This window comes from Uloborus diversus, chromosome 1, assembly GCF_026930045.1.
Source record: "Uloborus diversus isolate 005 chromosome 1, Udiv.v.3.1, whole genome shotgun sequence".
Classification (NCBI taxonomy): domain Eukaryota; kingdom Metazoa; phylum Arthropoda; class Arachnida; order Araneae; family Uloboridae; genus Uloborus; species Uloborus diversus.
This window is the reverse complement of record NC_072731.1, coordinates 136,635,560-136,662,847: the sequence shown is the minus strand read 5'-3', so window position 1 is coordinate 136,662,847 and position 27,288 is coordinate 136,635,560. Positions and strand designations below refer to the sequence as shown.

At 33.1% G+C, this 27,288-nt stretch overlaps 1 protein-coding gene across 1 annotated transcript; it reads left to right on the top strand.

The window, feature by feature from the left end:
• The first annotated feature begins 403 nt into the window (after positions 1-403).
• Positions 404-26,519, top strand: LOC129221460 (uncharacterized). Its single transcript, XM_054855944.1, has 3 exons — positions 404-416; positions 14,553-14,820; positions 25,917-26,519. The coding sequence occupies exons 2-3, from the start codon at positions 14,564-14,566 to the stop codon at positions 26,509-26,511; spliced, it is 852 nt and encodes a 283-aa protein (XP_054711919.1). The 5' UTR covers positions 404-416; positions 14,553-14,563; the 3' UTR covers positions 26,512-26,519.
• The last annotated feature ends 769 nt before the right edge of the window (positions 26,520-27,288 follow it).

Sequence of the window (27,288 nt, the reverse complement as noted above, 5' to 3'; positions counted from 1 at the left end):
ATAGCCTAAACATCACCTATTGTGAGGCTGTAAATAACCTTAACAAACCAATAGTATCAATCAATTTGCATTCCCAACAAGCGTCGTCGTCTGCAGCTAATTTATTAATCACCCTGCCCAATGCACCCCGCTTAATCCGCTACTTGAGAACATTCAGGTATTCCGGTCGTTTCGCTCGTTGCCATAAAGCGAGCTTCCGATGCGGTTCATGGATCAGTGTGAGCGCGCCACTCCACACACCGCAGACGATTTCTCCCGATTGGAACGACCGAGTGGAGTGGAGAGGTTATCTCTTGCTTTCATACTGAGAAAAATGGATTCCAGTTGAGTTGAAGGAGTTATATCGTATGCCAATGTGATACCTATGTAGAATATTCCACCAGGAGCAGCGTTTACAGAAAAAGAGCTTTTCTCAAGTAAGATATTTTTATTATTTACTTCTCTCTCTCTTTTTCTTGGAAAACATACAGACATACACACAGACACATACAAAAATGTGCATACATATGTATGTGTGCATATATACATATTTCTCTCCCCTGTCTTTTTTTGTTTTTTAATTATTTATTCCTATCATTTGTTGATTGCCATTATAAATCAGTGGCGTACCGTGGCACGGAAGTCCCCCACCTGCCACCCAACCAAAAAAAAAAAAACTTTATATCATTTTGTGTAAATATTAAATTCATACAATTTTGTGAAACAATTTGCTTTTATTTATGTTATAACGAATTAGCAAACGTACAATGAACAAATGTAAACTATGAATGAACTTTATAAAAAAACTTGCTCCAGACGCATCTGTCACTATTTTCGTTGAAAATAATTTGTTACATTGTATTTTCATTTATTTCTTTTTAAGAAAATGTAAGACTTTTTTCGTACATGCTAGCAGTGGCGCATCCAAGGAGGTGTATTTGGGAATATACCTTCTCTGAAACTTATGATTTTTTTTTTTTTCATTTTCGACCTCAGGAAAGGGGACTAAAATTATCCAAAGTGTCCGCATGGTAGACTAGTCTTTTCTTTGGTGTCCTGGATTTTTTTTCTAAATAAAAAGTTCTTTATTTTATGGATTAAAAAAAAATATCTTTAACTGTTCATTGCCATTACTTGAGAATTTTTCAAGATATTTTGCTTTTCATTATTCTAGCAAAACATACCATGTGCTCTCATGTGCCTCCGTTCTTTCCTACTGTTTCCAAATGTATTCCCAGTAATTGTTCCAAATTACCTGCATGAATTATATTCGTTGTTTCCGACTGTTTTGTAGTAAAGATGTTAAGAGATAGTGCTTTAAATTTCTAAGCATTATTTCTGTTCTTCATCAACATAATAACGCGTAAAATATTTACGTTTGCCCGTGATTAAGGTGAAGGTAATTTTAGTGCAGGTAAAGAGGAAATTAGTGCAGAAATTATAAATAAGCCTGCTGTTTCTTATACCAGCATTACTTTAAAATATATCATACCTCATATTTTACAACCTGACTAGGAAAAGAAAAAAAAATATGCTAACAAGAAGTTCGTCCATGACTCCACGAGGACATTTTCCGACTGCTGACATCGAAGTTGTAAAACTCGTTTTTCCTTGTTATCTCTCTCTCTCTCTCTCTCTCTCTCTCTATATATATATATATATATATATATATATATATATATATATATATATATATATATATCTTGTTTTGAATTATTTCAAACATTCCTTTTTAATGGTAAGCACACTTAGTATCAAAATAAAACTTTTACAAGCAAAATAAATAAATAAATATTACATTACCTGTTATGTTAACTGTATTAAATTAGCTCTTTGGAATTGCTAAGTGTTTTAGTCTGCAACGAGTACTATTTTTATCAGTAAAATTTCAATATGAAGCTGTTTTCAGTGTCAATTAAACTCCGTGAAAATTATTCCCTGTGTCATATGACTTCACAACTGAACATGTAAAACAAATAATGTAAAGAGTGTTGCACCATATTTTTAATTTTAAACAAAATATAGAATGTAACAGAACAAACAGTTTTGTTTTACAAGAAAAAAATTGTTACCAGACTTAATGATAATAATGAAAAGTGAAAAAATATAAAAAAATAATTTCAATGATCTTTTGGTTAAAAACATAATATGCGGCTCTTTCCATACTATAAGAGATAAAGTGCTTTGATACCTCTTCATTTCGATTCAATCAAAATGTTTGTACCTTTCGTTGATCTCGTGTTTACAGAAAATAAATAAGTTTTTTTTTTTAAATATTTTTTTCTTTTATTCCTTGAAAAATGAAGATTGAAATACAGATTCAACATTTCTGCAAATTTCTTCAATTTTTAGTGTTAAAAGTGTTAAAATTGAATTTAAGAATTATTGACTTTACTATAGAAAAATATTTGATTTTCTCCGAGACAGCCTCTAAAGTTAAAACTGCTTAAATTGCTCAAGAATCACTCTGAAAATAGTCAAACTAAAAAATCCGCTTCATGCGAATTCTAGGTTATTAGCTATTTTCGATAAAAATAGTTTAAGAAATCCGTCTATCGGATTTATGTAGGATTCGAACTCACCCGTAACCCCCAAACGGTAGGATTTTTTAATTTAAAAGTTGGATGAAAAGTTTTTCAAATATAAAATGAAATGTATACATTGTTTTAAAGAAAAAAAACACTTTTGCTTTGTTATTTAATAATTTAAATTAAAAATAAAACATAGTAAATATGTGAATGTAATCGAGTTTGTTTTATTGAAAATATATAAAGAAAAATAGTAACGTTTTTTAAATTGTTTTGAGAATTTTCTTCATATTACATTGTCTTTTAAATGGATTTTTTATTCTATTTAAATTGGTTATTGTCGATTGATAAAAATCCAATAACACTCGCTTACAGAAGAGTAATTAATATTTTGTCAACTAAAGTATATCAATAAACTACATAAAATGAAATAACTAGAACCTTTTCTTCTTAACTTGACCCTTTATCTTTTAGTAATGCTAAAAAAGAGTGAAAGTCTTAATTCATGCTTTTGAATTAACTCCACTAGTCAGTGAACCCATACAATTGAAGTACATGTTTTTCATGTAAATATTTTGTTTTGCTAATTACTTTCCTGCTCTTGACAAGATTTATGCGTTTTGGCTCCGTGTTTATCTGAAGTTTGTATCTTAAAACCTTAAGTTCTCACGCGCCGTTGAAGGTATTCAGAGCATTGTGATCTATAATGGCAAGTTTTCTGTTCAAACTCTAGTTTGTTTGATTTGCTGATAAGAATTTCTCCAAGTTCATTTTTCGGTGCTTTGTTTCCCCTCTTTAAATAAGTTTGCGATGAAAAGTACACACACACATTATATATATATATATATATATATATATATATATATATATATATATATATATATATATGGTTGGTCCTTATTTATACGGGAACTTTTTTTTTCGGAATTCAACAAGTGACGCCCCCTAGTTTTGTGACACAACAATAAAAAGTAACGTGTGCAAAATTTGAACTCGATCGGTCAATAATAACACGTGCCCCTAAGCCGTTGAACTTTAACATTTTTGATAATTTTCCCACAAATCTTCGAGTTTTTACTTCAGACCCCGTACATCGTTTCTCCTGGGTTAACAAAATATTTTTACAGTGATGTAGCACTAAAATTAATCTTATTAATTACTTTATATCATCTAAAGATTTTACGTTGAATAAGAATGAAATAATGCTTTAGAAACTTTCCTTAATCGTACGCTTTTCTCAATGTATCTAGATAGTGTGTATTTTTTTCCCGATAGTTTTGGACGGTTTGTAAAATAGATTGCTTTGTGACTCATATTGGTTAATTAGTTGTGAAATTCTTCGATTAATTGTGCTTCTCTTTCAGCTGTATCATTCACAGGTTTCAGTATTTTAACGATCTCTCTTCCCTTTAAATAGCTTCCTTCATTTTGCCGTGAATCAGGATCGAATAAGAAAAAATCTTTTAGTATTTGTAACTTATCAAGCAGTTTTATTGACTCGTAATTGATTCTATTAAGAGTAAGATCTTTACTAAGAAAGTATTCCAAATCATCTACTGTTATCTGAAATTTGTTAAACAGTCATCAGACATGTGTTCCTTATCACAAGCATTTTTTGAACTAGTCTCTTCCTATCTTCAAAGTTAATTAATTCATCTAATACGGACAAAGCTACTAGTTTATCCCCTAAATACCATTAGTGATTTAAGAATTTTCCAATCACTGCTTCTGCTGCATGTTTGTCGTCATTTTGTACGCTGCTAGTTTTTCAGACGCATTATATTATTCAAAGGAGCCTCGATTGGGTTGCTGCGAAAAAACATATCTTTATACAGCATTTAATTGTAAAACAGCATGGAAGGGCTTTCTATTCATGTAAGGTCAATTTAAATTGTTTCCTAAATACAAAAACTTTCAAACAAAAATTCCTTTTGCCACCCATGTGGCTCAGGGATAAGCTCCAGGTTGGGGAAAACATATCCCTGTAGGAGGAAATTCACCAGGAAATATTATTACAAGTGATGAGAATTCTCTGTAATCTTTCTCAATGCCGCTTTTTACGAACAATAATATGTCATCAACTTCGTCTTTTAGAATTTAAGTGGTATGTGTACTTGATTGAAATGTTATAAGTTCTAAATGATGGAGATCTTTCCACAAAATTTTGAAGCGCTTAAATAATTGAATATCTGATCCAGAACTTCTTTAAAGACACACTCTGGAGTACGATTTCAAGTGCGTGATGATGGCAATCCAAATGTTCACAATATCATCGTTCAGTTTTTGCTCTAAAAAATTGCATACACAATTTATACGGTTGGTATTGCAAATCGTTGTATCAAACACTACGGCTAGAACAGTTAGCAATAAAGAGCTATCATCTAAGATATCATATACAACTGAAGAAATAGCTAAGGAATTCCGAGTATCTGTTCAATATTAGGACCTGAAGCTATCATGGTAATCCTGTCGGCCTTCTTTTTCCAGTTACATCTGGATGTAGCTTTGTATCCCAGTGCATAACTACAAAATCTAAACTTAAATTCATGAAATCTAATTTTACCTCTCGAAGATTTTACTTTGCTATCTTAAGGAATGTACGATAGATCACTGGGTCATTTAGATTTAAATTTATTGCATCTACATAGGCTGTAAATAAATGAACATCTTTATCCTTAATATGGCATTTGTCTAAACAGTGATGAAAGGCGAGCAGATATCAATAGTTGTCGAGCTTTTTTACATTGTGGTAGATCAGCTGTAGAAAACATGGCTGTAGAGTACAAAAGGTTAGGATAGATACCCATTCGGTTTAAAAAACTGCCATTGGTATTTGATTTTTGCTGCGAAAGTGCATATTCCTGATAGTCGATTGACTCGCGGAAAATCCTTCCCGCGGATGATCAGGAGTTTGCAGTATACTTATAGCTAAAACCTGTTTGTTAGCAATAATTTTGAAGTGAAAAATGAGCATAATAATAATTATACTTGACAATTTTGATTTATGGCCAAATTTTGAGCCCAAATACCCGTCTGTGTGTCTTTGAGATTTTTCACACGAAATAGCAAAAAGTAGTTGATGACGCGGGCAATTACATAACTGATCCAAGACCAAAATTCGTTCAAAATTTATTGGTTTGAAAAAAATTACATTATTTTGTGGTTACCCTAAAAGATTTAAAACGTTGAAAGAAACGAAAAAGAGATGAACTATGAAACGAAAAATAAAAAAGCGAAAAGACAGAGAGAACATGATCGAAAACTCCGAAGCAAACTCGCTTGTTTATCCGACATAATCGAATGCCTTCCAAACTAATTCGTCATGCATGCCTCCTCAGCTGATGACCACTGAGGGAGACACTCACCCTGGAAGGACACCGTTTTCTCTTTATCCTCACTAACCTTGATTCCGTTGTCGAAGATATGGGGCTAATGGGTGGAAGGACGTTCCGCAAATGGAGCGTGGGGGACGTTATTAGCTGCGCCTCGCTTGTCGCTTCTCCGGAAGCGGAGGACGTCCACTGGAGAGACCGAATTACAGGCGCATTTCATCTCTCGCCTCTGCAAATCTCTCTTGCGTCGACTCGACCGAAGAAAGCTGCTTTTGTTCCCATAAAGCAGAGGATTACAGACGGTTTGTGGAATTATTTGAGGATTATGAGAATAAAGCTAATGAACGGTTATTGCTTAAGAGTATTCCAGTTTCCAGCAAACGGCGAGACGCTTGCATTTATTTAGGAGATAACTGAATGTGTTGATTAAATACTAAGACATAATTTACTTTAAATTGCCGAGATTACTATTTGTTAAAAAAAACTTACTTTCCATTAGCATAGTGCGTTTGTTTTATGTCTTTGGAGTCTCGAAAAAGTAGATAACTTTTCTAACTCCCTATAATGCTTATAATATACTGTAACTAAATGCTGAAAATAAATTGCTAGTGTGTTTTGCAAAATAACTATTTGCCTTTTGAAAAATAAATGTATACCTTTTGAACTCTATTTTTAGCACGTGATATTTTGTTCATTAAAAATGCCTTGAACCTCATTTATTTTAATTTTTATAATTTATGCGCCATATTTATTAGTTTTTACGAGCAAATAAAATTAAGATTATCTTTATACAACACATTTTGCTTTCAGCGACTGAAACATTTTATTATATCTCTATAGATTAGGCAAACCTAACTTGGTAGCGCTCGTATGGTGTTATCAGGTTCTTGGTGGCGTTTGGAATGCTGTCAAGTTGCCCTTACCCCAACTATAGTTACTATTAAGCACGAGATAAAAGTTATAAGCAATAATGTTTCATTTTCATTTCGAAATAATTATATTTATTTCATTTTGGATTGTTGAGCAGTTACTATGTAGAATAAGCTTTTTTTTTTTTTAATGAGGGAAGAGTTTTACCACACTTCAAAGATTCAATTAATAAATATTTCATTCCGTTTCGCATTTTGTTTTGAGAGTTTATTAACTGAAAGCATTTCTTGAAAGTGATATTTGTAGGCCTGAAGGAAGCAGTGGTGGATCCAGCCGATTGTTTTGGGAGGGGCCATCCGAAATTTTTGAATAAACTCCCCAGGGCCGAATTTAGCTCTATGCCGACCCTAGGCAAATTTGAAATCTGCCACCCCCTTCCCCCGAAAAGAAGCAAAATATTCTTGACTCAAAAAAAAAAAAAAAAAAACCGTAAAAAAGTGTTTCCCAGATTCAAACGGTCCAACTTATGAAGAAATGATGGCGTTTCACATTCTGAGGCGCCCCGATGAAATGATCACAGCGATCTCCCCAAAAAATTTTTATTCGGCAAATTTTGCTGACGATTAGGCAAATGCAGTATTGAAAAACATTTGACTTTCATAAGATGTGTGAAAGTAATCATTATTAAATTACAAGAAAAAATTGTCTCTGTGGGAAATGAAAGAATGCTAATATTTTACTTTTAAGAATAACAATTTAATTCAAAAAATGTGTATTATACTAGCAAATTTGCAGCCCCTGAAAAGCTTGCCGCCCTCGGCAGCTGCCTAATCTGCTTATTGGGAAATTGGGCCCTCATAACTCCCCAGAAATGTTATTAAAATGAAGTTTTAAAATCTCAATTTTCCGGGCATTGAGACATTAGGTGAGGGGGTGGATTTAGGAATCTCCCTCGAAAATGTTTCAAAATTTAAATTTCGGAGTAATTTTTGAAAATTAGGAAACTAAAAACGCATTTTGTCTATTTTTGATGATGTACGGAGAAAGGTCAGGTTTCGGGCGCTGGCCCCAAAATACTTTTTGAAAATAAAGCTTAGAAAACAAAATATTCGGTCATTATACATTGTGAAATTAGAAGAGGAGGAGTGCTCTTCTAGCTCTTCAGCTGTTCACCCTAAAAATGCACCTTTAGGTAATGTTTGCTTACATTTAAGGAAGTGTGAAGGTGCTTAGAATCCTTCCTTCCTGGAAATATTTTGCCTTTGAGGCTCTAAAATTCGATTTTTAACTATATTTTTACATATTTTAGAAAGGGATGGAAGATTCATGAGCTCCTTCAAAAAAAAAATCTCCTTTTAAAACTTTCATCACGATATAAACTAGGGAGGGAGGGGGTCTTATCAAAACTCGTTTGTAATTGAAGTCCCAAAAAAATTCATTTAAGTTGCTTTTTAGCAAGTTAAGTGATAAGGGTTGGATAAGCTAGTTTCCGTTGACATTTTTTCCAAATAAAAGACTTAAAATGCAATTTTTTTGCTACATTTCAAGGCATTTGTGAAAGGGCATGGGAAAAGGGGGTTCTCCCCCTAGTTTCGAAATTAAAGCCATAAAAACGAAAATTTAGGCTCTCTTTGGTCTTGTAAACAATAGGTATACGCTGAGAACAACAGCATTTAGAGATCGTCCAAGTGTCTGTAGTTGGAATCAAGAAATTATGTAAAAGATGGAGAAAAATTTCGGAAATAAAAGTTTTGTTTTGAGGATAGGGATATCTCCCAATTAAGGCCTATACTTTTTTTTCAGTAAAATACATGTGTTAAATTTTGCTATCTTCTCATAATATTTTTTTCTTTTTTTTTCCTTAAAAAAATTCCTACAATCACAAGGCTTTGGGAGGGGCCATGGCCCCCATGGCCCCCCTCTAGATCCGCCCCTGGAAGGAAGCATTTCATACCTCTGAAAGATTCAGCCGAGTAGCAGATGAAATAAAGCACTTAACGAACGAAGTCCGAAGAAATAAAATATCCTTTTATTTTAGCATATTGGATGAGCTAAAGCTTAGACAATGTATTTGACTTACACTGAATCCAATTCAACAGGAACACTAAAAATATATCGTTATTCTAACAACAAACAATATCTCATCAAAACGGAAAACTACGTATTTCGAATTTACTTTTAAAAAATGCATCTTTTCGAAATTTAATCTTCAAGACAACTACGCCATTTTGCTTTGAACTGGACAACACTAACATGTCTGACTACACACACACAAAAACATTGAGAGAGAGAGAGAGAGAACTCTCAAACCTGCAGCATTACATATCCTTGAAAACACATGGTAGAACAACCAACAGTCGAAATTTTAATCGCTTATGCAAAATAGCACAAACTGTTGCCAAGCACGAAAACTTTTAGAAAACTTTTCACGGTTATCACATGCAGGAACTAACCAAAACCCAATCCAGTTCAAATCTGGGAATCGCCCGAATGACGTCACTACCGATTCAATGTTGTTTATTTATATCGGAGCAATTCGTCCGAACCGATCTGCATGAGGCAAAAACGTATTGTAAGAAGAAATAAAAGTGGGTTCTTTTTTTTTTTTTCTTTTTAAATTTCATTTATCTTAAAGAAAACTTGGACTAAAACGTTAAGAATACTTAGTTGCTCCCGAAAATATTTCGTTCAATACATGTTGTCACTTATTTTTATATAAAATAAATTTATGAAACGCCAACGCACTTTAAAGAAAAATTGCTTTTTTAAACAAGTTCGGAAAAATAAATGCTTTAATATAAAGAAATAAATAATACACTAGGGATTAGAACGTTTTCGTCAAAGATCATTCGCAACTCCAATAAACTACAGGGGGCGCGTCAGCGAGTCTAATGGTGGATGAAAAAGGTAAAACAAACAGATGCCGTAACTTATAACTTGCTTTGAAGCTTAATGAATGACAGTAATATTTCATCGTGTTTATGGGAAACTTTCTTTTCTATTCCTCTGAAATTACATTACACCAAACTCTCTGAAGTCTGTAATTTTCTACAAAAACGGAATGTTTTACCTTTTTCTTTAGTATTGTTAATCACCACAAGGTAGCGTATTCGAGCTCTGGAGTTGCGAATTACTCTAACACACTTTTCATAAATTGTTATTTAAAATACAGTAAAATCTGTAAACATACAGCAAATTTTTTTTGGTGGCGGATTTAGAAATTTGTTTTCTAGTTTTCTAATAAGATTAAAATATTTCACATCATATTGTTCACATTAGATTTTAATTCTTCAACAGACTATCAAGTTACCTTCTATCCGTCATTGTTGCCTTTTTTTTGAAGGCTTTTAAGGAATTAAATTAAAAAATAAACTTTTACGGTGAAAGTTGATTACGTTTGCTTCAAGGAAAAGGGACATTTCTTCTTTTGTGCTTCGAAGTGGAACTTCGTGAAAATAGCGCAAACTCAGTTTTCCTTAAATAATTAATCAGCTAGTTTCACAAAACACTAAATGGTTCTTATTTTAGCTTTCTTTCCCAACATTAATTTTTTAAAACTTTGGCTCGAAGTCAAAAGCATTTTTCTTTTGTTGAAATTATTAACTGTGTTTTCAGTATGTGCTTCCTTACATAGAGCAATCAAAGGATCTATATCAATTAATTAAAAAATGTGCTAAAATAGGAATTCAAAAAAAATAAATTAAATATGCTTTTATTGGAAAATATACAACACTTTCTATAACGTTTTTCCTCTTTAGAATTTAATTTTTGCCAGAGATTTCATGTTTATAAAGTATATTCCATTTCCTGATTACTAATGTTTTTGTATTTCTGTCAAGTTTATTTCGTTTTTATTTTTTAAGAAACTAGGGGGCTCTGCTCCCTGCTCGCTGACGCTCACCAGCCCCCGAAGATTGCTTCGCAAACTTATTTGATTCGCAAAGATTTAAATCGTCAATTAGAAAGAAAGTTTGGATCAAAAAGCACCTCTTCCCCGGATTTCAAAATAACTTGTACCAACTTGCAGAGCCGTAAAGCGCTAAGGGGCCCCTGAGCATTGCAAAACTGCAGTTTTGTACGTTTGAAAAGTTGCTTTCATATTCGTGGTCTCTAGTAATATGCTATTAGTCTCTAGTAATTGCTAGGTCTCTAGTAATTGCTCTTTATTTCGGGGTTTGGACTGAGTTGAGCCTAAGATTTTTCGTTAAAACCGAAACGCTTAAAGTTTGTCAATAACAAAGAAGAAACATGCGAATCGAAAAGACGTAACTATGGCAACGCCAAATAAAACATCAATAATTAATATATTATTCTAACTTGAATTTTAACAGCTTGTAATTTTTTTCCCTTTGGAGATAGAAGAGAAGAGAACTGTGGGGCAATTCCTTCGCTTTTTAATGGTAGATTTAATAAAGAAAGTAGTGCTTAAATTTTAGCTAAGCGTAAAAAAGTTCGAGCTAAAAACGCAAATAACTCCCGTCGTATTTAAGTTAGATCATTGAAACAAATTGCGTAGAACGCGGAAAATTCTACCCTTTCTAACGATATATGATATCAATATGTGCAAGTAATTTTTCACCCATTTAATTGTCAATTTACGCGAAATTTGAGCTGAAAATATTAATTACAAAAAAACTAATTTGAATTTAAAAAAATAAAAACCCAGGTGTACACCCCCGGTGCTCGAAGTACTTTTTTACAATATTTCAAGGCTGTATGTGCTATGGGGTCTCCTGGAAGCACGTCCGCCACAGACTTCCTTCCAGAATTACTTAGAAACCTTACTTTTATTTACTACTAGCCGCCTACTGCGACCAGCTGGTCCGCCTTTTTGCGCCAGGGTTGCTGCCTTCGGCGGCTGCTTAGACAATTTAGCGACGGTATTAATAATGTTTTTCTCTATATATCAATATTATCATTCGCCTTTTTACGCCAATGTTGCCGCCTTCGGCGGCTGCTTAAATAAATTTCGTCGCGGTATCAATCAATCTGTATATATCTATATCATTAGTAGTTTGAATAAAATAACTTCTAGATCTATCTCCAGTTCCGTCGTTTGGAATATTTTTAAAGGAGGAGGAGGGGACACACAAACGGTGTATTCTTCATGCAAAATTTGTCGAAAAATAACAAAAAGCACCTCCACTTTTATGTGAAAGCATTGTTTTTTCAAAGTCATGGTGTGTGTGTGTGGGGGGGGGGGCACTGACACCCCGTTGAAGTTCCTTAAATGACGGGCATGTCTCTTTCTTGCTGCCCATCTACTATATCGACCTCTATATTTGTCTATCTATACGATCTATGCATATCTACCTCTGACCAGTAATTAACAATATATTTTTATTTATATAAGTTAATTCGAAAAAAACATTTTTTGTCCCCTCAATCTCTATCTATCTTTGTATCTACCTAACCTAACCGCCAATCCGTAACGGAAACAAAGATCGTGCCAAAAACCGCGGGCTTTATTTATTTAATTAAAATTGCCCGCAAAAAAAAAGGCTCTATATTCCCCCTAGTACGCAAAAAGTAGCCCTTGCAAAAAAGATAAAAAAGGTGAAGAGAAGGCAAATGATTTCAGTTGGATCACGTGATGCGGTAAGTTTGGAACTCAGCCGGCAAGCGAAGAGCTCGCGTTGCGTTCTGCATTAAAAAAATTGTAAAAAAAAAACTATTGCGTATTTTTAAAAACTTTTTCTTCTGAGGGGGGGGGGGAAATGTTTTTACTATTATCAACTAAAATTTTAGAATTGAGGGTTCAATACTTTTTGCAGGATGGGTTTCGAAAAAAACAAAACCCAGAAAAAAATGCAAAATCAAGGTTTTTTCAAAAATTTATAAAAAATACAAAAATTGCTCTATCTTAAAAATTTTTTCATTCATCATATTTAAAATTGAATTTCCTACACCATAGAACAAAAAATATTTGTGTGGTGCGATTGGTTCGGGGTTTGTGAGGAAAGAAGTACTAAAAAGTGCAAAAAATTACATAAAACATTAAATAACTTTTTTTCTAAGTAAAATATCAAAACTCGAAGCCCGAGGTGCACATATTCAGCAAAAACTGTACCCGTGTACCAAATTTCATCTTTCTAGGCCTTACCGTTTTCCCAGGATGCGCGCCACAAACACACACACACTATGTAAGAAGAAGATAAAGAGATTACGTAAACCTCTTGATCGTTACATTTTCGTAGCTTCTGCCAACTTTTGGGCAAAACTTTCAGTTGCAATTTTTAAATGCCAATGATTCTCTTTTCTATAATTTTACTTCAGCATTTTTTCGCATTTTCATTTCTCCGTTGTTTTTCCCTATTTTGTTTCACCCACATTCAGTGTAGAAGTGAACCTTTGCTATCTCTAAATGCCTATACAAAACATGTATTTCAAATTCATGCTTTGAAGCAAAGTTTTAAAGACAACAAGTATTTAACGCGAGAATTCAAAGAGCTGTTTTTATATGTTCTTACATTCGGTATTAGTTATCATACACAGAAATTTTAACTGCTTTCTATTATAAATAAATATGTTTGTATTTTAGTTAAGCTTGGTGAATTATATTTAGTTAGATCGAAAGTTTGGTGCATTTAATTTCAATCATGCTGTAAATGCAATTACTTTGAATCAGTGGCCCAGTGCTGGGACTTTTTGGGCTGCCTCCTCCTAGAGATATTGATTTAAAGTCACATTTTCTACTCTAGTATGGGTATATATATATATATATGTAAAGACTGTGGGTCCCTCCCCAATTTTGACTGATGTTGAGAAATTCAAGGTACAATTTTGACTCGCTATTTGAGATCCACCATCCGAGAGAAACTCAGGATTTGCTAAAAGCATATTAACAGTAAGACAGAGATTCCAACAATTTCCAATTCTTTCCATTTTAAAACTACATTCAAGAAAACATACCTTGACGAGCGAAATGATGACATGACTGTGCACTCCGACTTTGTTCTCACAATTGCCTAGTAAATGTATGTCTATCAATCTTTGTGCATTCGATTGACTTAGAAGTCTCTCGGGTCTAGCTTCAATTGCATAATATATGAATACCTACATGAAATAAATATGTGAAACATTAAATAGACGAAACTGTTTCATTTGAATAAAAATGTTATGTTAGCCCACTACGCAGCCGTGCTGAGCACAAATGTCGTATTTGTACTTTTTATCAAAATTGAATTACTGTCACGAGATGGTTCTTTATAACATATTTTACAATGTTTTATAGTCATTTGTGAATGGAAAACATTTTTTAAAGAAATCTGAAAATGAAAAAAAAAAAAAAAATCTGAATCAAATAAAGGGAGGTAAGAACTTCAAAGACCAGTTCTTCCGTGAGCTGGTAAAGGGCAGTAACTCAGCATTATTTATTTATTTATTTATTTGCATTTTTGTCATTTTACGTACATTAGCTTTGTTGTACAAGCTTGCTTATTTTGTTTCCGCTGAAAAAAAGTAATTCCAACATTTTCCCTATTGTTAGTATTGAATCCGAAACACATTTCATCAAATATCTCGAAAACACATTTCGGCAGATACTGCCGGTTACCTTCCCACGGTCGAGTTTCTCATTTTAATTTCGGTTGCAATACGACTTTTGTGCTTAGCACGGCAATTGAATAAGTTCTCCTTTTGGTTTCGATCATTTAAATTATTTCATATTCATGACATTGCTATTTACAGGAAAATTTTGAGCGAAACACAAATTACTTTTCATTTCACTTGCAAAAAATGCGTTTGATGTTAATTCTTCGATTTGAGGATTTAAATATTTTAGCATAGATATGAGATGTATAACTTAAAACTTTTTTTTTCTCTTTTTTTGGGCTTCTTTCAGTTCGAGTGAAGATGAGGTTCGTTGCGGTCCTTGTAACAGCACTGCTAATCATAACACTTTGTGAAGCGGGACGTCACAACCACAAAGGTGGCAACAACAACAGGTTGATCGAATTGCTGACAGCCGGTATTGTGGCTAAAGTCCTCCAGAAGCAAGAAGGAGGCGAGCACCATGGAGGAGGACACGAGTATTACCCGGTGCCAGTGCCACTGCCAATGGGCTCCCAAACGAAGCATCACCATATCACAGAAAAGATTATACCCATTCCGTAAGTATTTCACATTTACCATTACGTGAAGCATTTAGCATTAGTATCAGCTCAATCTGTTAAAAAAAGTACTGGGGAGACAAAAAACGTTTCACGATTTATTCCAAAACATTTCTTTTTGTTTGAAAAGTATTCGGTTTACGACTTCATTTTTGCTTTCTTTTGCAATTAGCAGCCTATTGTTTAATTAACTACCGGCAAAAATAATTTGGTTCACTCTGGATTTGAAATAAATCGGCTTTAAAACTCTCTTATTACTTCCTTTTATACATAGTAAAGGAAGTATTGTATTCGCAAAAAAATTTTGACCCAAAAGTAGGCCTTAATTTCCATTTTGCTCGCCCCCGAATGAATGTTGAATTTTTTTTTCAACCCTACTACATGTGGATATATGCCTAAAAACGTATAGACCCCCGAAATCTCCATTTGGACGATCCCCGAATTAGTTACAAGGGGTTTTTGCGTGACCTCTGTATGTACATATTTGCGTATGTAAGTATCTCGCATAACTCAAGAACGGTATGTCCTAGAAAGTTGATTTTTGGTACGTAGACTCCTAGTGGGGTGTAGCTGTGCACCTCCCCTTTTGGTTGCATTTGTATGTTTTTAAAGGGGTCTTTTGCCTTTTTGGGGGAAAATAATTGTTGATTTTGCTTCAAACTCAAGTGGTGTTATAATTTATGTGACATTTGGCGATTTATCGCCAGTCTTTTGGTCGTCAAGTTCAGTTGCAACTTGGCGACAAATTTGGCATTATTTTTTTATAAATTTAGTTTCAATTTGGCCACTGTTGGTGATATTTAGAGAGTTAACAACTGAATTACATTAAAATTGCCAATAATGGAGAAATAACATTAAATTGGTGCAAAAAGAAGTCATGTGATGCACACATGCGCTTGTTTTTAATTTTCTTTCCAAATTACGAATAAATTCCTATTTCTTCTCACTTTTACGCCAAGTACTAGCCTGCACAACCATATTTAACAACTGAGTAGATTGAGAAGTTTAATATAATAATGTTCTTGATGATACTCGGACGTTTTTACAGCGGCGATGTGGTAAAAATCTGTATTGAGCTGGTTTTGAAGTAAAACGGTTTTTTTTGGCAGCGGTTTCCGACCTGATTGAGAGGGATTCCTTCTAAATCGCTTTGTGGCGTGATAGTATAGCTAAGAAGAAAGATCAAACTATGAGAAAACAAAAAGCGCTTTTAGAAAATAGTTTTTTTTGTATATTTTGATACGAAATGCCTCAAGTAATCGCAACTTCTCAATCCTGAGAAGCCAATACAGAGCGCATTGTAAACTACATATATAACTAAATTTGACTCCAGGAAATTGCATTTTTGGAACACTTATCAAGAGAGAAATCATGATGAATAGAACATGGATTCATAAGCGTTTGATAGTATTTTTTTAGTCTATTTAAAAAAAAAATTAGTTAACGTGCCTGTACAAACGAAAAAAAAACCTGAAAAAGGATTAATGTAACTAAAAAAAATCTTTTTGAAACTAACTCTTTTGGTCTAAATCTTGGTCTGTCGATTTGTTTGTTCCCTTCTGATAACTTTTCAGTCCTAGTCGCCTTTTGATTCGAACAACTTTTTTCACAATTTTGAACAGTTCAAAAACTTGACATCAGTGCATACAAGAAAGTGAAGAATACCTTGATCCCAAACTAAAAGACGGGTTTGCTTCAAACAAACTGAATCGGCCAGATTCACTAAGTTCTGAGTAGCTCTTTGTGATGAAGTAACTCAAATCAGGTAAATTACTTACTTCAGCCTGTTTTTGTAATTATTTGATTTTTTTTATTGAATATTCCATGGTTTAGAAGTTTTTCGTTAATTTTAACCAGTGATACAACAATACTTTGCCCCACTCATATTTCAAACTAAGAATCAAAATTACCCTGAATGATAACACAGCATTATACTTTCTTTCTGACTTCATTTCTGAGTCGGTATAGATGAAACTTACACGGAAAATTCGTGCCCATATTGCAATTCATTGCAGGTTTTAATGATAATTTTCTTTCATAGCTCTCTATAATATTGCTCCGAATTTCGCGATTTCAATATAATATCAGGATCCAGAGTTGATTATTGCAATTTGTTGAATTTTGTTGCTCGAATGATTCATCTTGCTTAGGTATTTCCTGTTTCCTTAACAGATATCCTGGAGTAAATCGAGCAAAATGACGCTGAAAGAACCGAATTGAACTGATATGCTTATAATAAAAGCGTGCATATCATTGTCCGATATCATCTGTGCAACTAAACGATCGTGCAATGAACCATGAAAAAATGTGGAAGAATAAATGTAACTGCGAAATAATGCTCTCTGATCTGCAATATTTCTTGTTTTCGAAAACAAAAAATGGCCTATTTAAAAAGCTATTTTGCAATAAAAATACATTCTTTAAAAAAAAAAAACCTCTGAAATACAATTAAAGAAATAAAAACATTAAAAAAATGGTTCACTGGCACAATAAAGTTCCCCTCATAATCATCTCCTGGTCTGCCAGGATACGAATCACTGCTGTTACTTTTCAGAGATCTAAATTAATTGAATACTGAGATGATATTAAAAAGTAATTCAATGTTCGACTTCTTTTGTCTCCAATATTCAAATTCAGTGACCTAAAAAGGGCAGTAAGTTCTTATACATGTTAAAAAGGCTATTAAAAGCATAAAAAAAGGTTTGCATTCTTCCTCTATCATATTAACAATAACTCAGGGTGTTGATGACTCAAATCTCCGAATTAGAAATAAAGGTTTGCAATCCGAAATGATACTTCTTTGGTCAAAGTATATGTGGTCACTTTGAGAAGAAGTTACGTAGACATGATCGCGTCGTAGAGAACACATTTAATGTATAGTAGAAAAATTATATCAAATCAAATTCGTACCTCATTTGGGGGGTGGAGGGGGGTGGGTACTTTTCTTTACAACATCCTACCTTTTAGCAGGAAGCCTGAGGATTTCTTTGTGTTATATGACTCAAGAGAAGTAGTAAGGCTATTCCTATGGTGCCATGGTGGATATCTAGATCGTATTGCCAAACTAGTTTTAAGATATTTTCTTTTCACACGCATTTCTGACCTGGGGCGAGGTAAAGAGTTCATAGTTATAAAAAAAAAAAATATGTAAAACCTTCATAAAGAACCATATATATATATATTTTTTAATGCTCAACGTACCAAGTTCTTTTATAGAATTAAACTATACTTAAATAAATTGCAAATTTGTAATGGACAACTATGGTCAGAATTTGGCTCACCAAGAATTGAACCACATTTGAATCCTTGACTTCATCAATGTCATCAGGAAAGGTGTGATAATTTTCAATGTTTGACTACTTACAATTTCGCAAATTTTTTCCAGGAATATGAATATAGCATTTTCATAGTATCTAAATTACTTAATTTATGTGTAACGAAACTATTGATTCTAAGAGAGTTCTGAAAACATGTTAATTTATTAAAATAGTACAAGATTTTTTAAAATTATTTTTGATTTGGATCTAGCTTTATCGAATTCTTCAATTTACATGAAATACTTCTAAATCTAATGCTCTAATTTTTATAAATATTTTCTGGAATAAATTGAAAACTGGTTGCAGAAAAAGTGCTACGAATTTATCAAACAATATTGGAATACAGTCATTCCCTAATTTCAATCCATATTGCATTTAAACTCAGTTGTATTTAATCCCATTTGGGTCATTCCATGCCAAGTATCCAAAATTTTATAAATTTTTAAACTCGCATTTTTGTATTTCTTCGAAATTTGGCTCATCGATTGTACCCTTCATGCTCATCAAAAGTCCAAATTTTTAGATTTTTATCTCTTTTATTTTTTTATTCATGAGACTTTGATTTTTAGAAAAAAAAAACTGTTTTTCATGGATGCTTGAACATAAAACGGACAATAACTCAGCACCAAACACAGATAAAAAGATTTGGTAAAAAGCATTTTAAAGTACGTTAGTTGCCGCTTAATATAATATGCAACATGACTAATTTTATGAAAAATTTTGTTTAAAAAATTATATTTAAATTTAAAATTTAAATTTATCAGAAAACATGAATTTTTTTTTATTCCCGAAAATTTCTGTGTATTTTATCTTTATTTGTGCAAAATTTCAAGTTGGGATCTCAATTGGATCATGTTTTTATGAATTTTTGAATAAATTTGACCTAAGAAATAATGATATTTTTCAGATTCTATTTAGTTAGATATGGGGTTCTTTTACTGGTGATCGTCTAGTGAGTAGTAAGTAAGCATGACTATGCTTGAAATGAGCCGACATAAATTTGTAGCGTGGTTGGTGCCCCCCCCCCCCCCGGCACCACCACTTTTAATATTTTATTTATTTTTTTTTAAATTTCCAAAATGTAAAAAATAAAATAAAACAAAACTAAACAGATAACAATTTAACAGTAAACTTATTAAAAGGTGATATATTTTCATCTTTTAAACAAGACAAAGTATATCCCTCCTCCCTCCCACGCACCCAAACATACAATTAACACTTAGTATAACGCCTCATCTGGGGATTGAATTGAGAATTATTTTTTCGCCATAGGTTTTCTTTTCTCAGACCAAGTCTTTCTTTTTAGATCGTAACTTCACAAAATGTAGATTCATTCAATATCTGATAAAAAAAGTTATAATTCATTTCATCCCCTACCACAGCACCAATCTTCTATTTCGGAAGTAGAAAAATAGTTTGTCCCACCAAGATCATAGCAAAATAGTATTTTCCCAATGTTGTTTTGATGTTTTTCCATTCTTTTCACACAAAACTACAAATATATTAAAGTATCATATCATATGTCTGTCCACACATAACTGTCTTTCATCTGGATTGTAGCTGTTTTTTCCTTTCTTTCTTGCTTGTTTTCTTTTTAATTTCGGTTGTAAAGGAGAGTAATGCAACGAGATCTATCTAAACAAACATTAAAAGCAGATATAGATCAAACTAACTTGGCTATTTTGAGCATAACCTTCCATGTTCTTAAGCTTCATTCCAGATTGCCCCCCCCCTCACCCTACCATCCCACTTTCCGAAAAAAAGCTGCAAAAGAGTATTGTTCTATTCAGTGATGTTCCCATCAATTTTTCTGAGGGTATGTTCCCAGTAATCCATTATGCACAATATGTGTATGCATCATATACATAATATGTCTAACAAATGTTTGAGAGTATATGGAGTATATGCATGGTTGTAAAAGTTTGCTTGTAAAAGTGTTTCCGACTTTTAGTGTTTGTGATCCCCCCCCCCCATTTATAAGCCTCAGCCACTATTGATGCTTGGCAGCCTTTGCTGTGCTTATTACTTTCACGTACCTGATTTTTTTTTTTTTTTTTAATTTTGAAAACAGTTTTGGAAAAAAAGAAGTGGTGGTGCATTGAGAGGGTTTACCAATCTACAAGTTCATGTCAGATCATTTCAAGCATAGTCATGCTTACTTACTACTCACTAGACGATCACCAGAAAGAAAACCCCAAATTTAACTAAATTAAATCTGAAAAATATTATTTTTTAAGTCAAATTTTATTCAAAAATTCATAAAAATATTATCCCATTGAGATCAACTTGAAATTTTGCACAAATAAAGATAAAATACACAAAAATTTGAGAATTTTTTAAAAGAAATTCATTATATGTTTTCTGAGAAATTTAAATTTTAAATTTAAATTAACATTTTTAAAAATATAATTTTTCATAAAATTAGTCATGTTGCATATCATTAAATAGCAACTAATGTACTTTCAAATGATTTTTACTAAATCTATCTATATTTGGTGCTGAGTTATGGTCCATTTTATGTTCAAGCATCCATGAAAAAAAAGAGGGTTTTGCTAAAAATCAAAGTCGCAAAAATAAAAAATTAAAATCTAAAAATTTGGACTTTTTATAACCTTGAAGGGTACAATCGATGAACCAAATTTCAAAGATATATTCAAAAACAATGTTAAGGTATCCGACTAGGTTCGGAGCAGTTTTTTTTTTAAAGCACTATTATGAAATAATATTAATGTTTTTTTAGAAGCAGAATGATCTTAAAACATGTATTTTGCTTTAAAATAAACCATAATATCAATAACTTTTTTTAAATGGGTGATTTTTTGGCAAAAATGACTGAAAATTACCAGTTAGGAGAAACACTGTATTAATAAAAATTAACTAGCTATAAACAATTTGCTTAGATTTTTTCACATGTATAAATATTACACATGAAACAGACCGCAGGTTAAGAAATATTTCAAGAATTTTAAGGTTTATGACAAATTACGTGACTTTATCCAGAAATTTCTCACAAATTTGTCACTTTTTTTTCGGTAAAAAAGCTATAAATCCAAAAATATTTCATTTACTGATGAAATATTTTTGGATTAAATATTTTGAACTTTGGTGTGGTAAGTACTTGTGAGTGGTGTATTCCACTCACAAGTACTTACAAGACAGGCATGCCAAATTTCATGCTTGAATACTGAATAGAATTTGCAAAATCATGTTTTCCGTAGCCAGTATCGAGAAATAATTGCATTCTTCAAAAAACCTAAGTAAAGATTCGACTTAACACACGTTATACTGCAGACGCTTAGTATTCAAATGCTTATAACGTGAGTTCTAATTAGCGTAGATTATAAAACCAAAATGTTTCATAATCTTAAAGAATGGGACTGTCGAATAAAACTATTTTGAGAAAAAGTGAATTTTGGTCGAAAATCGCCTTTTCAACGTAGTCGTATACCTTAAAAAAACTTTGGATCACTAGACATGGAATGACCCATTTGTCTTAAAAACAATACATGTTTAGTAAAATTAATATTTTATAATATCTGCCTTAAAAGTTAGTTAAGTGATTTTAGATAATCTTACTTAACTTATTCTAAAATATTATATAAAATGAACCCATCTCAGCTGTTAATGAGGAAGTCAAGTGTTCTTGAGATGTGTGGGAAGCTTTATGCACGGTGAATCTGATGAAAATCCTCATAAACGAAATTTCACAGAAAACTTAAGAGAGACGTAGGATATTTTAAAGTGTTTCATAAGCAAACTTAATCCCTAATTGTTTAAAAAATATGTTCCTCCGTTTGTTTCATAGCCTTTTATTTGATGTAAAACCTCTTTACCCCACTTACCACTTTACCCCAACCAACCCTATATTTTTTCTAGTTGGGCTGCGTATTAGCTCCTTGCCAGTTGCAGACCTAGTGGCAAATGACTAGGAGCCTAGCAGGTCTAATGCAGACTCCACAACTGGTGTACATTCTTTCATTTGGCATCACTACCGACGAACTGTCTCTACCATTTCAGAATTTTGCGCTTAATTAAACAACAGATAGAGGGACTTGAACTCTCACAATACGAATGTGCACGAGGAATTCAGTTTTTCCGAGGGAACTCAAGCCAAATAAGTACTGGAGGGAGGGGGACCTTTACATGCCACATAATTGTACGACATGTACGTTGACGATTCACTGCATCTTAAAAATCCACCTACTGGTAATGTTGTTTAAACAGCAAAAAAAAAAAAAAAAAGCAAGAAGCAAACGCTGCGCTACTACGCAACTCAACAGACTTTTGATCCCATATAGAAAGAAGTTCTTGCTTATTCCTTTATTTTTTTCAAATGTTAATTGGATATGAGCTACATAGTGGTTAAGTTGAGGTTGTAAGCGGAAGAACAACGCTCGTCCCCATCCTTTTATTTTAAATCCAGCCCCCACGACATAAATGTCTTTATAATTCCATAAAACCTTATGCTACAGTCTGCAAACGTACCCCCTTTTTTGCTTCAAGCACACCAATAACTATACTACAGTAAAATGTATCACTAAAGTTATACTAATGTTAAGAATAGCAAATCAAAATTAAGATATTATACCAATTTTGGTACTGATGTGTCATTCATGGTGTACCATAAATGTATCATAAGCCAAATTCTGTACATAAAACTAATTGCTCCGAGCTAAGAATAAAGAAAGAAAATCAGAAAAACTTTCAAATGACATGCAACATCACTTGAAGTCAAAAACAGTAAACATCAATAGCCTGAATGAATCTGAGTAGTGAAAACAAAAGAACAGAATATCATTATGTCTTTTAAATGAAGCAAAATAAAAGTAAAAGCTTCATTCACGTATCACTGAGCAAGTTAAATGAACTCTCCTCTATTAGCCTTTTTAGTTGCACAAACAGAATGCATTACTATGATGGTAATTTGAAAATTTCAACTTGAACATGTCCATAAAATTTACATAATTGAGAGAAGTAGTTCAGAACAAATAGTTGGTAATTCCTTTCGGTTTCAATTTTAGCTGACGTAGTGCTATAAATAAACGAATGTGTAGTAAGCAGAAATAATTTCATGATTTTCCTAAATACATACCTATTTTTAAAATACATTATTTCAAAAATAGTTTTAGAAAACGTCAGTAAATGATGGAAATAATTGAAAGCATGAAAGTAAGATTATTTTTTAGTAAAAATATCGCTGATACGAATATAAAACAAATGCAAATGAATAAATTCAGTAAATATTTATTAACAAATTGAAACTAAGCTTATGATATGGCTATGATGTGTGTTCAAAAGTTTATTGAATTGCAAATATATCTGTTTGTTTCTTCCCATTGAATTTTAAGAAAATTATGCAATTCAGGAAAACCATTCTTTTTGAAAGTTCGGTTCAAAGAAATTTAAATTATGACCTACCGTTAAATTGCAATACGTTATACATCCTGATCTAAAAGAGTACCGACTTCAGCCAAAATTTATCAGAAAAATGTGCTTACACAAAATCTGTATGTAAAATCATTTTTAATTTATAATTTTAAGCAGGGGAGGTTGGCCACAAAAAATACAATGCAACCAGGTCCGTCGTTTCGAATTTTTCCAGGCGTGGGGGGAGGGGGGGATGTCAAAGGATGTATACTTATTGCAAGTTGATGGAAAACAACCAAATTTTCATCCACTTATACGTTAATACATTAATTACTCAAAGTGGGGGGGGGGAGATTCCCCCATTCCTTAAATGACGTGCTTAAATGAGAGTGATATTTCTCATAGATCTTCCCCACAGACAATTTCTGCTATTTAGGAGTACGAAACAGAAGTTAATTGCAACTGAGACCTCCATATTGCACATGTCTACGAGCTCATGTAGTGCAGAAACAGTTTATAAGTAAACTAGCTGCGTTGCTCGGCTTTGCCCGGTCTATTTTGAAAACAAAAGTTGTGTCAAGTGACGTATATTCAACAATCAGGCATAAATAAAAGAAAAAAAAAATCATCATGCAAAATTTCCCCTCCAAACAATGACGATAGGTATTAAAATACTTTTAGGAAATTAAAATAAAATGAGAAAGATGGATTTAAAAAGCGTAACTATGGAAACACAAAATAAAATAAGTTTCAGAATTTAAATGAGAAAGATGGAAATAATGAATTCAAAAAGCGTTACCGTGGAAACGTAAAATAAAATGGTTAAAAACTTGAATAGAGAACAGATTTTTGAACTTCATTTAATTCGCTTGTAACTTTTTTCTAATGGAGATAGAGGGTTAAACTTTCGACCAAAGGTCGACTTAGATCTGGAGTAAAAATGGTAGATCTTTTCAATGGTGTTAAAAAGAAAACTGTAGGACAATTCCTTCACTTTTTATTGATAAATTTAATGAAGAAAGTAGTGCCTAAATTTCAGCTAAGCCTAAAGAAATTCGAGCTAAAAACGTGAATAACTCCCGCCGCAATTAAGTTAGAGCGTTGAAACAAATTGCGTAGAACGCGGAAAATTCTTCCCTTTCCAAAGATATATAATGTTACTAATTGCGAGTAATTTTTCACCACCATATTCGGGAATTTGTGAAAATTGGGCCTAAATTGGAATAAAAAAAGAACTACAGTAGGCTCTCTGTTTAACGACGCTCTATTTAACGACTTTCTCTATTTAAAGACGACTTTTCACGGTCCCAGAAGGTTACTATAGTGTTAAAAGCATTCTATTTAAGGACGCTTTCTACTTAAGGACGATTTTTTGTGGTCCCTTGAAAGTCGTTAAATAGAGATCCAACTGTATTCATCGAATTGTTTTCGAACTGGTCTGCAAACCTTCTCAGGACTTCAAGGAACAAATTGTGAAAATTTCAGCGAAATCGGCCGGGTAGTTCTCGAGTTTTGCGAGTTCAAATAAACAGACGCTTTTTGGACACTTCATTTTATACTATGTAGAGATGAAAAACAACTAATTTTTATAGAGGTTTTTCCCTTTTTATTTTGTTTGATATTCAATTGAACAGAGACATGTTGCCTGTTCATTATTAAACCCATAGTTTTGATAGTTTGAATAAATCATGTTGATTTTTTAACAATAGGTAATGTTTCACAATTTTGCTAGATGGGTCACAATGAGACATTTATAGAGACACGTATGTTTTTTTTTTGTCCTTTTGTGGCCTACCCCCCATAATATTATTGCACAGTTTAAAAATATTTTACACTAGTGTCTATACGGATGACATTCAATCATTTTTATCTAAATAATAACAATAATAACACTGCTAGGATTTTCCTTTTGCTCCAAAATGTCATGCAAATTGCACTGTATTAATCTATGCACTATCCAAGCAATATACTTATTCGGATTTGTTTTACTATATAGATATCTCATAACAATCAGGTGGATGTATATGTACGAATAACTGTGCTTAGTATGAAAGTCGACATAACATAAAATGCTTGTCTAGTAATGTTGAAAGAATATGTTTTACCACAGCTTATTTTATTTCAGCATTTTTTCCTTATTTTTCTTTTCAGTCTATATTTTATTTTATAAATATTTTTCAAAAGTTAGAGAAATATGCTGTCAGAAGCAGTCAATCTAGTCTTAGTCAAGACATCCAGCTACAATAAATTTATTCGCACATCGATCGTCTTAAAGTTTGATAATTTATGTATACAAATAACTTATAGAGAAAAAGTCGCAAAATATTCGAATAGAGGCTTTTAAGCGCGTTTTTGTCTCTCTGTAAATAAATAATAATCGTGATTAAAATGTATTTTTATTTAATTTTTCAGTATTCCCCATCATACGACTCGAATCATACACATAAATGCCGGCCACGGCTCTCAGGGAATGGGAGGTGGCATTGGTGGAAGTGGAGGCGGTAGCGGCGGTGGAGGAGGCGGGTTTGACCATGGAAGTTTCGGCGAGGGTCACGGCGGATTCGGAGGCAGCCACAGTCATGGCGGCTTCGGGGACCACCACCACGAAAACGACCACCATGACGATGACCATCACCACCATCACCATGCGGGATCGAGTCCAGCCATTCAGCAACTCACATTTCATGACACTGGCGTGTATGGGCAACCACCACCTCCAGTGTCACCACAACAAATGCGACCCTCGGCGGCTTACCTAGCTTACCGGAGACCACATATAGGGCTAATGCCAGCTGTTCCAATTCCAGCAGCGGCTCATCCAGCTTATCTCGCGGTGAGGGCGAGGTATCATCCCTACATGACTGTGAGGCAGAGAATGCCGATGGCAGCGGCAGCCTACAGCTCTCATCTATATGCTATGCCCTATGCAAGAATGCCACATGCTGCCGCTAGTTACATAAACCCTGCCTTGTTACGGAGGCCATACCGGCCATATATGCTACCGTAAGGCATGGTAGCGAAAACTAATGATTTGCAATTTACAGCACTTCAATGAAAATTATTTTTAAGTTATTGTAAGGTATGCACTATCATCAGATGCCGTTTCTGAACTGCTGTCTACGTATTATGCAGAAGAAGTATCTTCTGATGAAACATATCAATCGCCATCTTTTTTTATTAATATATTATAACCAAAGAAAACATTTTCCTCTGACAGACGATCAATTGATATTGAGTAGTATGAGACTTTTAAAAATACTACTTTGAAATAACATTCAAGTCCATTTCAGAACTCGTGTAACCTTATCTTTCTTGGTGTCTTTTCATGAAAAATGGTGGCTTGAATGAGCATAATGAAAGGTTATAACACGTATTAGTAGTTGAAACTTTGTATATTTCGCAAAATATTTGCATAGTTTTTTATACAAGCTGAGAGCTGATATACTGAGAGCTGATTGAACTCGATTCTATAGCCACTTCTCAGTTTATTTAATCTTACGAAACATTCAAGACAAACGTTGTGTTTACAATGGTTTGGAAGGTATAAAATTCCTCGTCCAATGCAAGAATTTTAGGTTATGTTAATGAAACGTTCTAAGTTCATCACACAAAAGAGCGCTTCAAGCATGTTACAAATATTACCCGGAGAAGTTATTAAAAAACTTCTTTATATCGTAAAGGTTTTATTTGCATGAAACATTGTTCATTTTTATATCTCACAGGTAAGCTCTCGCACTCAGTCTACTTTAAAATTTGAAAAAATATAAATTAAATGTACCATTCC